This window comes from Macrobrachium nipponense, chromosome 44 (genome assembly GCF_015104395.2).
Source record: "Macrobrachium nipponense isolate FS-2020 chromosome 44, ASM1510439v2, whole genome shotgun sequence".
Taxonomy (NCBI): domain Eukaryota; kingdom Metazoa; phylum Arthropoda; class Malacostraca; order Decapoda; family Palaemonidae; genus Macrobrachium; species Macrobrachium nipponense.
The window spans coordinates 51,342,777-51,355,276 of NC_087221.1; the positions used below are offsets into that span (position 1 = coordinate 51,342,777).

The 12,500-nt window shown below is 35.2% G+C and overlaps 1 protein-coding gene across 1 annotated transcript in view; it reads left to right on the plus strand.

The window, feature by feature from the left end:
• LOC135204360 (serine/threonine-protein kinase OSR1-like) overlaps window positions 1–12,500 on the plus strand; it is a 368,965-nt gene that overhangs the window by 120,588 nt on the left and 235,877 nt on the right. Inside the window, exon 2 of the mRNA XM_064234579.1 lies at window positions 5,838–7,189. Coding sequence (XP_064090649.1) covers window positions 7,155–7,189 — 35 coding nt within the window. The 5' untranslated portion in view covers window positions 5,838–7,154. The remainder of the gene's footprint in view (window positions 1–5,837; window positions 7,190–12,500) is intronic.

Consider the following 12,500-nt stretch of genomic DNA (forward strand, 5'->3'; position numbering starts at 1 on the left):
TCCAAGGGAACACAAAGGATAGATTACTCTTTCATGTTCCGAAGCCCGGCTTTTCAAAAGAGGGAGCTTTTCGTTTCGGAAAAGAAACTAATCTCGGTGATACGCCACGAATTCTTTCAGTTACGAAAGCACAACGAATGACAAAAGGAGGAATCTGTTTGCCACGAAACTATTGCTTATTGTTCCCAAGTCGACAAAGTTGTTGGAATTGGGCTTTCGTTTTCCCATCTGTTTGTTTGGTGTGTGTGTGTTTGAACAAAGGTCACCTCTACTCTTCATCGGGCCATCATCCATTCCAGTTACTAAAAAATAACCATGAAATTCAACAGCTTACATATATTTACGTACATTCCATGTTATCGTTCTTTGCTCTGTATTCCTGGTTTTCTTTTACCCCCGGAACCATACTCTTGTTAACATTGGCGTACCGTAAATTATTTCCTTCTGCAAACAATTTAAAATTCTTTCACCAGTTATTGCAACTTCTGTCTGTAATCCTAACCAGCACTTCATCATCTGCCAACCTCAACCACTCCACATTCCATGCACAAAATCATCCTCTTACTCATAAACATCTCTTGTGCTTTCTCGTGACATAATGTCTCACTCCCTCCGTAGAAATAAAGAGCGTCTTGGAGATGATGTAAACAATTGTTCCAGGCCACTAGTAAACTGTCCTTCAACGTAGAAGCTCTCAACCAGTCTACAATCATCATTTTTTTTTTATCAGTGTCATCACATCCGCATTGCCCTTATCGATTCCGTTTATTTTTAGGAACTAGCGAGGACAACGGAGTGAGGTATATAATTGAGAGGAGACGGGAATGTTGTTGTAATTATTATTATTGTTATTATTATTATTATTATTATTATTATTATTATTTATATATATATTTACTTGTTTTTAGGAACTAGCGAGGACAAGGGAGTGAGGGATACCCTTGAGAGGAGCGAGAATATTATTATTATTATTATTATTATTATTATTATTATTATTATTATTATTATTATATTATTATTATTATTATATTATTATTATTTTCAAATGCGCCATCATTACTGAAGAAGACTCTTGAATGACTACAACTCCAAGAATCCCGTCCGGGAACAGAAAACCCAATTAAAAATCAAAGCAAATTAAGAAATGTCAATAAATTAAAAAAAACAATATGAAAGCCTCTTTAAAGAAATAAAAAAAAAAAAATTATAATTTCAACGACTGTCATTCTCAATAGTTTATACATTCCATGATGTCTCGTAGTGATCTTGAATAAATGGACCCATACATCTCCATGTTCTTAAAACCGTGTGTATGTATGTATCCCTCCTCTGGAATGATTTGGGACCCGTGAGAAGGAGCGGAATTCGTTTCCTACCACGTCAAGAAGTTCCTCCTGGTGATTCTGCCGAGGACTCTCTTGAAGACAGATGCGGTGTCAGGGAGCTTATGTCTGTCTCATTGCGAATTCATCATCTGGGCTCCGAATTTCCAGGCGCCTTGATGGTGAAGGCTTTTCAGCTGAGAGAGAGAGAGAGAGAGAGAGAGAGCATACATTTTTGGGAAACTTTACGCTGTGTCACTGAATAGAAGAAGAAGAAGAAGAAGAAGAAGAAGAAGAAGAAGAAGAGAGAGAGAAACTAGTTTTCGGACTATTTGACTGAGAGAGAGAGAGAGAGAGAGAGAGAGAGAGAGAGAGAGAGAGAGAGAGAGAGAGAAAAAAAAAACATACATTTTTGGGAAAACTTAACGGTGTCTACTGATAGAAGAGAAGAAGAGAGAGAGAGAGAGAGAGAGAGAGAGAGAGAGAGAGAGAGAGAGAGAGAGAGAGAGAGCATACATTTTTCGGAAACTTTACGGTGTGTCACTGTATAGAAGAAGAAGAGAAAGAAACTAGATTTCGGACTATTTGACTGAGAGAGAGAGAGAGAGAGAGAGAGAGAGAGGAGCCTACATTTTAGAGAAATTTAACGATAAGTAACTTGGCAGAAGAGACTAAATATGTTTGAAGTTTTGACAGTTTATGACTTTTAAACTACTTAAGCAGCTTTTACACCAGTGTCGCTCTGTTACTGAATTCCTCAAAAAATATTATTAAATACAAATTTAAATGAATTTATTAATGGCAAACGAATAGTACTGATTTTTACGTTACCAGTACGAATAAATCCATTTATTTCCATAGTTTCATTTATTTTTCAGTTTTTGGTAAGGCATTATGTAGATGTATTATATATTTAGGAGTAGTTTTAAGTTAATTTTTACGTAAACTTTTCCTTGAGTCTTCTGTAAATCCTTCCAAAGGCAGAAGGGTCTATCGCTCCTTTTATGGTTGAGACCCAACCTTCTTCGTTTTGATGGTTTTCATCGGGCATGGGGTATAAGAGGGCATCAAGTTGCCCGTCTCAGTGATCTATCTTACTGAAAACTATAATAAATTGTAAGTATCATGTTGCCAGACTTAATCTACAATACCATTTTATATACATATAGATATGTGTGTGTATATATATATATACACATACACTCTGTACTGTACAACATATGCATGAAGTTAATTGTGCTGCACACACACATGTGTTTCCATAGTCCTTGCCAATACCGCCCTCTACTCGGCGATGTTACAGCACCAGTTAATGTGATACGGCAATCCTTGATTTTACTGGACGTTGCGAATAGTCTGCTTAGCCTTTGACGTTAAGGAGTTAAACATACCATTCCTGGATGCTAATGAAGTCATCTACTCCGCGAACTCTCAATTCTAACGGCCAAGTTGCTCACTTTGATTCCCAACTAATTAGATTCCTGATTTTCCATCGATGCCCTTCAGACCGAAGCGGTATTCATTAACCTCTGTGGAAGTCCCTCCTTATGACAGTGACGTAGGCGGATTCAGTTTTTTATCGTATGTATGTATGTATTTATACACTGAAGATTTATATTATATATGTGTGGTATATATATATATATGATATATATATATATATATATATATATATATATATATATAAATCTTGCGTATAAATACATACATATATTATATAATGCGTATGTGTGTACTTATATATACGAAAATGCGTATAATTATACATGGATTCTTTGTCTATTATTACGAACGTACGTAAGTACAGTAGGTTTATTGAGTGAAATTCTCTCTCTCTCTCCTCTCTCTCTCTCTCTCTCTCTCTCTCTCGTGTTGATATCTTTACAGAACGACGTGACAAAAACATGGTGCTGTAATTACCGTTGACGTCTGGAGGCGTAAATTTAGATCCTGCCTCACAACAGTTGACAAACGGCGACATTGTGAGGCGTTTCGTACTTGATTCTTAGTCATTTCCTTAAGAATTTATAAATTAGTCACCTGTGCCGTACAGAATCAGAATGGCAGTAGTTTACTGCCGTCTTTATCAAATCAGAGAGACGACGATGTTACGAGAATTATAGCTTTATTTGGTGATTACGTTGTCCTCTCGGGTCTGTGGTCGTCTGTTGTAAGAGAAGGTTTATAGTTTCTTGATCTGAATGTTTTTTTTTTTTTTTTTTTTTTTTTTTGTTTTTTTTTTTTTTTTTTTTTTTTTTTTTTTTGTTTTTTTTTTTTTTTTTTTTTGACACCTTGTACATCATGCAAGAGGGAGGAGGAGCATGTGGTGGGATTAATTAATGGGCCTTTTCTCCTTTATGGAAGTGAAGTGTGGATAATGATAGTAAATAATGGAACAGATGTTTGCTTAGTGTATATATATATATATAGTTCAGCAAAGCAAATTCTTGAGTCTCGTGATACAATATAAATATAAGTAAAGGGGAAACAGTTATGCTAATTAATTGTGATAATTATCATTATCAGTATATATTGTTGTTGTTGTTGTTGTGGTCGAAAACAGCTAAAATGCAATCATGAAATCTTCAGTACTCGCAGACCTCAGAGTTCTTGAAGACGTTTACTGTCATTCACTCAGCCCGCTCGAAGGTTCCGGTACCGGTTGCCATGACAACGGGGCTGAAAGACGGATGAAGCGGATTTTGTTTTGGATCTTCCCGATTCCCTAATCCTGTTCGGGTTTGATTAGATTTTTACCTTCGTCTTTTTTTTTTTATAGTTTTTTTTTTAGTTGTCATACTTCTGTTATGAAGATTCCTCTAGATGAATATACGCTTCATCTTTCCTTGCGTTGCTACTGGCTGAGTTTGTCGTTATTATTTCTCACTGGAATTACTCGGCACTGGATCTCGGAGGAAGAAGTTTTTCGAGCTCTGGTAGAGGAGATGCAAACATTTTGGCAAAAAGGGTTAATGCAAGATATATTTCGATAGATATTTTTCTATATATAAATAAAGGAATAGTAAGGCTCTTGGAATGTCTGTATCTTGCCCACACCCGAAAAACAATAGAAAAAAAATCTTTATGAAGATAAAATGAGTTTCATCTCGAAGGAATTGATAGATGTAAGTGTAAAAAAAAATTGCATAAGTAAGGAAAATTGAGTAAAACAGTGTTTTATGATATTGTTGTGGCAAGATATATGGTTGATTGTATATTGAGAGTTTTTACTAGGAAAGGGATTCTAATTTCTACTTTATTTTACATTTTCATTGGTGTTTTTTTTTTATTATAAAACACTCATTTAAACCGTGATGCATGGATTTTTATACTCAAATGTAGCGTGGCCAAAGGTTTGAAATTTACCCGTTGTTTACGAAGTAAACTCATTTATACGTGCACCTCTCTCTGGAATTCCCGTCTCTAGAAGAAGAGAGAGAAAATAGAAAATACTTCACTGCTAGTCACCGAAAATAGTATTTTTTTTTTTGGCACAAAGTTATTTAGCTAACAACGATTTTGCAATCATTGTTTCTCTCTCTCTCTCTCTCTCTCTCTCTCTCTCTCTCTCTCTCTCTCTCTCTCTCTCTCTAATATATATATATATATATATATATATATATATATATATATATATATATATCCATCCTTCACCTATCGCTCCTCCTCTTCTCGTTTATTCCTCCTCCACCTCCTCCTCCTCCTCCTCCAGTGAAATTGACTCTTTGATGCTGGTAGGATGTCTAGGAGCACGTTCATCTACGTCAGATGTTGCCATGGCAACGGCACTGCTCCGTAGGTACCAATGACAATATATGTCTTCTCTGTTTCTATTTATTTTTTCAGTATCGTAGTTGTTATTTTACAGAACATGTTTTTTATTAGCTCGAAAAATAAGCAATCGAGAAATGAATTCCAAATTACACTTGATATTTTGATGAAACTGGCAAAGTATGATCGTAAATATTCATCAGCGTGTTTCCATTTGTGTGACGGTATATTAAAATCATGTGGATAATCTAGTGCGTTTAAGTATAATATGAATATATGAATAAACGGTGTATAATTATAGACATCAACAGAGTGAACGGCCGGCTTTGGTCCCAGTCACTCGATGTGGGTCTCATTTACACAGCTTTAAACATTTGAATGGCATTTTGTTTTTAGTTCATCAGTATGTTTTTGGTTTTTAATTAATGACTTGCTCCACACGGGTTTCAAATTTACCGTCATGTCTATTTTAGCTTCTTAAAATCATAATATTTCCTCAAAATTAAGTGATACTTGTTATTACAAGTATATATATAATATATATATTATATATATATTATATATATATATATATATATATATATATTTATAATATATATGTGTGTTATGTATGTATGTATATATATATATATATATATCTATATATATTATATATATATATATATATATATATATATATATATATCAGATACTCCTGTTTTGTTCTTATATAAGCTAACCTTGTTCTTTCCTTCTTTCTCGCAGGTGAACAGCTCTAGCCAGCGCCAAGAAGAGGCTACGATATTCTACTCTTTTCACTATTACCCGGAAAATCTTAATCCCCTGGGGAGAATAAAAATTATTTTCTACTTCTCCCTAGATCTGCGAATTAGCGATTGCGCCGTTGAAACTTACCTTTCACCCGAATTGCAAAATTAGATCTTTCGTTTTTATCGACATAATCACACGTATGTGTATATGAGAAAATCGGATAATTCATAAGAATATTTCGAGGTGTGATAAAATATAATCGTTCACTTCCTTGCCAAAGTTGAATTAGATTTTAAAAATCAAAGTATTTTATCCTGGTTGTCCGTTGAGGCTCGGTTTTACGTCCTAAACTTTAGTCGTAATAATTTATTGAAGTGTTTGAAAGCGTTCTCGTATTCGTTTGTAAGATAAGGCTTATATCACTTGACGCTGTCATTGTGATGAAATAATTGTGTATACCCTAGTGCCAGTATTGATTAAGCTTAGATGTACAGTGCGCCTTGTACCTTTTAACTCTTAGATACGACAATTGTCCCTCTCGCGAGTACGATAGCTCTACCTGTCGCCGGAGTACGAGAAGCGTCGTATGCGCCAGAGATCTCGCGGTGTCACCTCGCCGTTCGTCCTAAACCAAAATAAAAAAAAAGGGATCCATATCCTTGAGTGACAAGTCGTTTTAATCAAAACGAGTAGAGGCTATATTTGTTTTTAAGTGCGTCAGAGAATCGCTGCTCTTCGACTCAAATTCCTAGTCAGTTGATAATTGAGTTGTGGTGAGTTAATTGGTGAATCTTGAAGTGAACATATATATAAAAAAAACAGTCAGTTAATAATTGAGTTGTGCTGAGTTAATTAGTGAATTTTAAAGTGAACATATATATAAGAAAAAAAAACACTGGGACATTTCTGGAAATCTAAATTTGCATACACACAAGCCATTAATATCTTCACTTCCCAAGAGGCTAATTAGAAGGGGTTTATAAATTGCCCTAATAAGATCTGTGAGGCCATTCTCTTGCTCTTAAAAACTCAGAAAAAAAAATTCTAGTTAGTCCAATCGAAAATATTTTAAATCGTTCCCTTTTGTGAAGACTGAAAATAATCCCTCAAGAATTTCCAAAGAAAAGCTTTCGCCGACGTTCAAGTATTAATCCTCAGCAGGAGCCGTTGCTGAGAAACCCCAGGGTAGGACATCCTCCTCGCTGCTTGGTTTAGGAGCGCGCAAGACCGCCGCGCTTCGGACTACGCAGCCGCCGCAAGCAATTTCTCCTTAGTTCGTTCTCCAAAGACGGGACCATTAATTTCTTCAATATGTCCAACATTGTCGCACAACGGGTCATGCAAAGGTAAGTTGGTCATTTGCTTTTTATTATTATTAATAATTAATCTTAATGTATGTAGTTTGTGTGATACTTACAATTCTTGTATTTTATGCTGTATTTCATGCTGTATTTCAGGTATATTACCTTTGGGGAAACTGAATTTAATAGGGTGGCTTAATTACAGATTTAATTTTTGAGGCAGAGGCATCAACAACGTCTCTATTTCATACAATTACCCAAGCTTTTCTAATTTTGTCTTTGACAAGGTACTACGTAATTTTACGCTCGATCTTCATCTTTTATGAAGGAACTCCATTTTTTCGGTTTTCTGTAATAGAACAGTATTGAGATGGCTGTGTCCTACGCTTTCCTCCTTGGCGACCTCCCTTTCTTTCTCCTTTCATTCCTTCTTTCTTACTTTCTCGGCATTCTTTCCTATATCTTTTCATTCCTTCCTCCCTTTCCTTCATTTCCCCTTTCAGTCTTCTCTCTTCTCTCCTCCTCCTCCTCCTCCTGATCTCCTTCCCATATCCCTTTCCAATTCTTCCTCTCCTCCTCCTGCTCCTCCTGCTCCTCCTCCCTTCCATCGTTAGTAAAACGATACTCATTACTTGGTAACAATAATTTTTTTCTGGGATTCTTTCGTATTCATGATTTCTCGCCACACCCCCCCCCCCCCCCCCCCCCCCCCCCCCCCCCCCCCCCCCCCCCCCCCCCCCCCCCCCCCCACTTGCAGTGAAGGTCTCTCTTCTCGAGTTGGGACGCTCCAATTACGGGGCAGGTTTTGGTGTCGGAAGAGGAAAATGTCTCAATTTTAGGAATCGCCTTTAGCTCGTGCAAGAAAAAACTACTTTTTTTTTTTCCAAAATGCAATTTTGAGGCGTTTAATTTTTTTAACTTGACTTTTTTTTTTTATCAACACGTTTTTATAATTCTCTGGAAAGTAGATGAGATATTCTAGATTAAAATAAAGTACGTTAGATTATTATCTTCTGCATTCACTGAAAACTAAATCAGCGCATATTTTGAATTGAAGCATAGCACATCTTGGATTGAAAACTAAATTACACACCTTTTCAGTCCATTGAAAACTTTATTAGCACACGTTTAGGTATAGGAATCGAGATTTTTTATTTGCTAAATAAGTAACAACTTGAATTGAGCTTTAAAAAAAAAAAAAAAAAAAAAACAAAAAAATTCTCATCAAAATTGTCCTACGTCTACATTTTTTTTTTTTTTTTTTTTTTTTTTTTTTTTTTTTTTTTTTTTTGTTAGAGAGCAAAAAAACGACCTGATCATGAAATGAAATACGCCTGAGCTGGGGTCACAGAAAAGCTGAATAAAAATGTTCGGGAATGGCGCGAATGAGATACAAATGGGCCCGTCTTCTTTAATTGCGATCGGATATTTACTCCTGCTCTCTCTCTCTCTCTCTCTCTCTCTCTCTCTCTCTCTCTCTCTCTCTCTCTCTCTGGAGTTCCGCATAAAAGACTCCCACCCCTTTTTTCAAATCTCTCTCTCTCTCTCTCTCTCTCCTCTCTCTCTCTCCCGAAGAGGCTTCTAACAGATCTACACAATGACGGGAAAGAGGAAAAAAATAGACAAGAAAGACAAAATCTGCAACCTTTTGAAAAGAGGGAATTGCAGATTTGGAGAAAGATGTTACTACAAACATCCTAAGGTATGTCAAAACTATGAAATATATGGTAAATGTGCATACTTAGATGGCTATGGGGATGATTGCAGAGATCTGCATCCAAAAATATGTAAAAACCTAAAAGAAGGGAAAGGATGTAAGTTCGACAAAAAAATGCAAATATATGCACCCTGTAGCCATGAATCATAATCAAATAAATAACCAACCAAGTAATAAAATCCAAAATAAGAAAGAAACAAATAAAGAGAGAAATCAAGAATATCAGGTAAAAGAGAAAAGCAAACCACCAATGAAGATATGCAGGGAGGTGTCAGCAAAAAATTTCAAAAGCATTCAGCTCGAAATTCTACTCAAGAGATAATAACTGTAGTTATTATGCAAGGGAGGATATTGCAGAAACGAAACGGAGAAAATTGCAGATTCAGGACACAAAATGAATAATTATGATGAAGGAAGATCAAATATTATGGAAAAGTTGGATTTTTTAATGTCAGAATTCTGGAAATGAAAAAAAGAACAACATACCAGAACAGGAAAGAGACATGGGAAAATCCTTATTACTACCAATATTAAATGAAGGAGAAAACACGCAAAACCATCATAGTGATGAATGCGCAGGGTTTAGTTACGAGTAACGCAAAAAGAAAAATAGAGTACAATTAGAAGAAACTAACCCAAAATGAAAAAGAAAATAGATATAATGAATATAAGTGAAAACCTGGTATTCCCAAGAGACTGGGAAATGATGATCAAATAAAAGGGTTCCAAACTTATAGATCAGATAGAAAAAATAGGAATCAAGGGGGAACCGCAATATATGGGAAAGACAAAAAACAAGGAAAAATATATGAGAAATATAGTAACTCAGGAATGTGAACTAATAGCGGTAGAATTTGAATCTGAAAAATTGATGAACATAGTAATATATATAGACCTCCTAATACTAAAGAGTTTGACTTAATAATTGAAAAATTGGATGATATATGTAGAAATCACAAGGACTGGACTATTCTCCTATCTGGTGACTTCAACTTTCCTTTCGTTAGAAATGGAAAGAACGAATAGGAGACTGTGGTTGTACTTATACATATAAAAAAAGAGAGTAATAGTAGTGCAGAAGATAAGAGGCAATTTGAAAAGCTATTAGATATGCTACTAGAATACAACATTCAACAAATAAATCACCTGCCAACAAGAAAGGAAAATACTTTAGACCTAGTATTGTGAACGAGATGAATTATGTTAAAGAAATAATAGTTTTATAATGCGAGTATTTCAGATCATAATGTCATAGAATTAACAGTTCATTCCAAAGCAAGTGGAAAATAGAGATAAGCAAGAAATGAAAAAGTGGGAAGGATATGGAAAATACAACTTCTACAGTAAAAATATAAAAATGGTCAGAAATTAATGAAGAATTAAACAAAGATTGGGATAATTTTATTTTCGTAAGGGATGACATAAGGGTAAATACGGAGATATTATATAAAATATTGGTTGGAGAAAATAGTGGATAAATATATACCGAAGAAGAACGTAAACATCATTCATGATACCAAGAGACAGAAGGATCTTGTTTCCAGAAAATCAGAAAGTGGAAAAAGGTCTTGCAAAAGAAAAAAATGCATGGAAAGTTATAGAACTAAAAAGTAAGATAGAAAATGCAGAACAAAAAGATTATACAATCAAAAGAAAATGAAAAACGGGACTTGGAAGAAAAAACCCTATTAAATATCAAGCAAAACCCCAAAACTATTATACTCATATGCGAAGAAGATGAATAAAAGAAAAGAATAGAATAGGCCCTCTGAGAATTGAAGGGAGATTAACGAATGAAAAAAAAAGGAAATTTGCATACTGGCAGAAACGATATAAGAGAGAATTCACCCTAGAGAGATAATGAAGATAATGATATAGAAGTAAGGGACGAAAATAGTGAATATTTAGCTGACATAGAAATTAATGAAGCTGATATTGTGCAGGCAATTAATGAAATTAAAAATGGAGCTGCTGCAGGGCCGGATGGAGTCCCTGCTATTTTGTTAAAGAAAGTAGTTCATTCTATCGCAAAGCCACTTGCAATATTATTAAGACAAAGTGTAGATACAGGCAAGATTTATGATGAGCACAAATTAGCATATATCACCCCTACTTTCAAAAGTGGATCAAGACTAGAGGCAAGTAATTATAGGCCTGTGAGTCTAACATCACTATTATGAAAGTGTATGAAAGGGTAATGAAGAAAAATATTATGAAACATTTAATAAAAAATAATTTGTTAATTTATAGGACAACACGGTTTCGTACCCGGAAAAAGTACACAAACCCAACTGTTAGTCCACCGTGAGAACATATTCAAAAATATGAAAAGCGGAAATGAAACAGATGTGGTTTATCTAGACTTTGCAAAAGCTTTTGACAAAGTAGGACCATAATTATATTAGCAAAGAAAATTAGAAAACACAATATCGTAGATAAAGTAGGAAGCATGGTTAAAAGAATTTTTACACAACAGAAAACAGATAGTTATTGCAAACGATGAGAAATCGGATGAAACAAGGTAATATCCGGTGTGCCACAAGGTACGGGTGCTAGCTGCAATAGTTTGTTATTATGATTGAAGACATAGACAGTAATGTTAAGGATTCGGTAGTGAGTAGTTTCGCTGATGACACAAGAATAAGTAGAGAAATTACTTGTGATGAAGATAGGAACGCTCTACAAAGAGACCTTAACAAAGTATATGATTGGGCAGAGGTAAATAGGATGGTATTTAACTCTGATAAAATTTGAATCAATAAATTACGGAGACAGAGAAGGAAAGCTATATGCATATAGGGGAACCTAAATATGAGACAATCAATAAGAGACAATCACAAATAAGGAAGCAGTTAAAGACCTTGGTGTGATGATGAATAGGAACATGTTATGCAATGATCAAATAGCCATTCTGTTGGCAAAATGTAAAGCAAAAATGGGAATGTTGTTACGGCACTTCAAAAACAAGAAAAGCTGAACACATGATTATGCTTTATAAAACTATGTTCGTAGTCCACTTGAATATTGCAATATGATATGGTAACCCACACTATCAAAAGGATATTGCACAAAATAGAGAGTGTACAAAGGTCCTTTACAGCTAGAATAGAAGAAGTTAAGGACCTAGACTACTGGGAAAGACTACAATCCTTAAAATTATATAGTCTATAAAGGAGAAGAGAACGCTACATGATAATTCAGGCATGGAAACAAGATAGAAGGAATAACAGAAAATATCATGGAACTAAAAATATCAGAAAGAGCAAGCAGAGGTAGATTAATAGTGCCCAAAACTATACCAGGAAAAACCATAAGGAAAGCACACAGAACATTAATCCACTACGCACCAGCATCGATAATGCAGCGTCTATTCAATGCGTTTTGCCAGCTCATCTGAGAATAATATCAGGAGTGAGCGTAGATGTGTTTAAGAATAAGCTCGACAAATATCTAAACTGCATCCCAGACCATCCAAGATTGGAAGATGCAAAATATACCGGAAGATGTACTAGCAACTCTCTGGTAGACATTAGAGGCGCCTCACACTGAGGGACCTGGGGCAACCCGAACGAACTGTAAGGTCTGTAAGGTAAGGTAAGGTCTCTCTCTCCATTAAGCTACAAGGCAAGCGCGAATCTC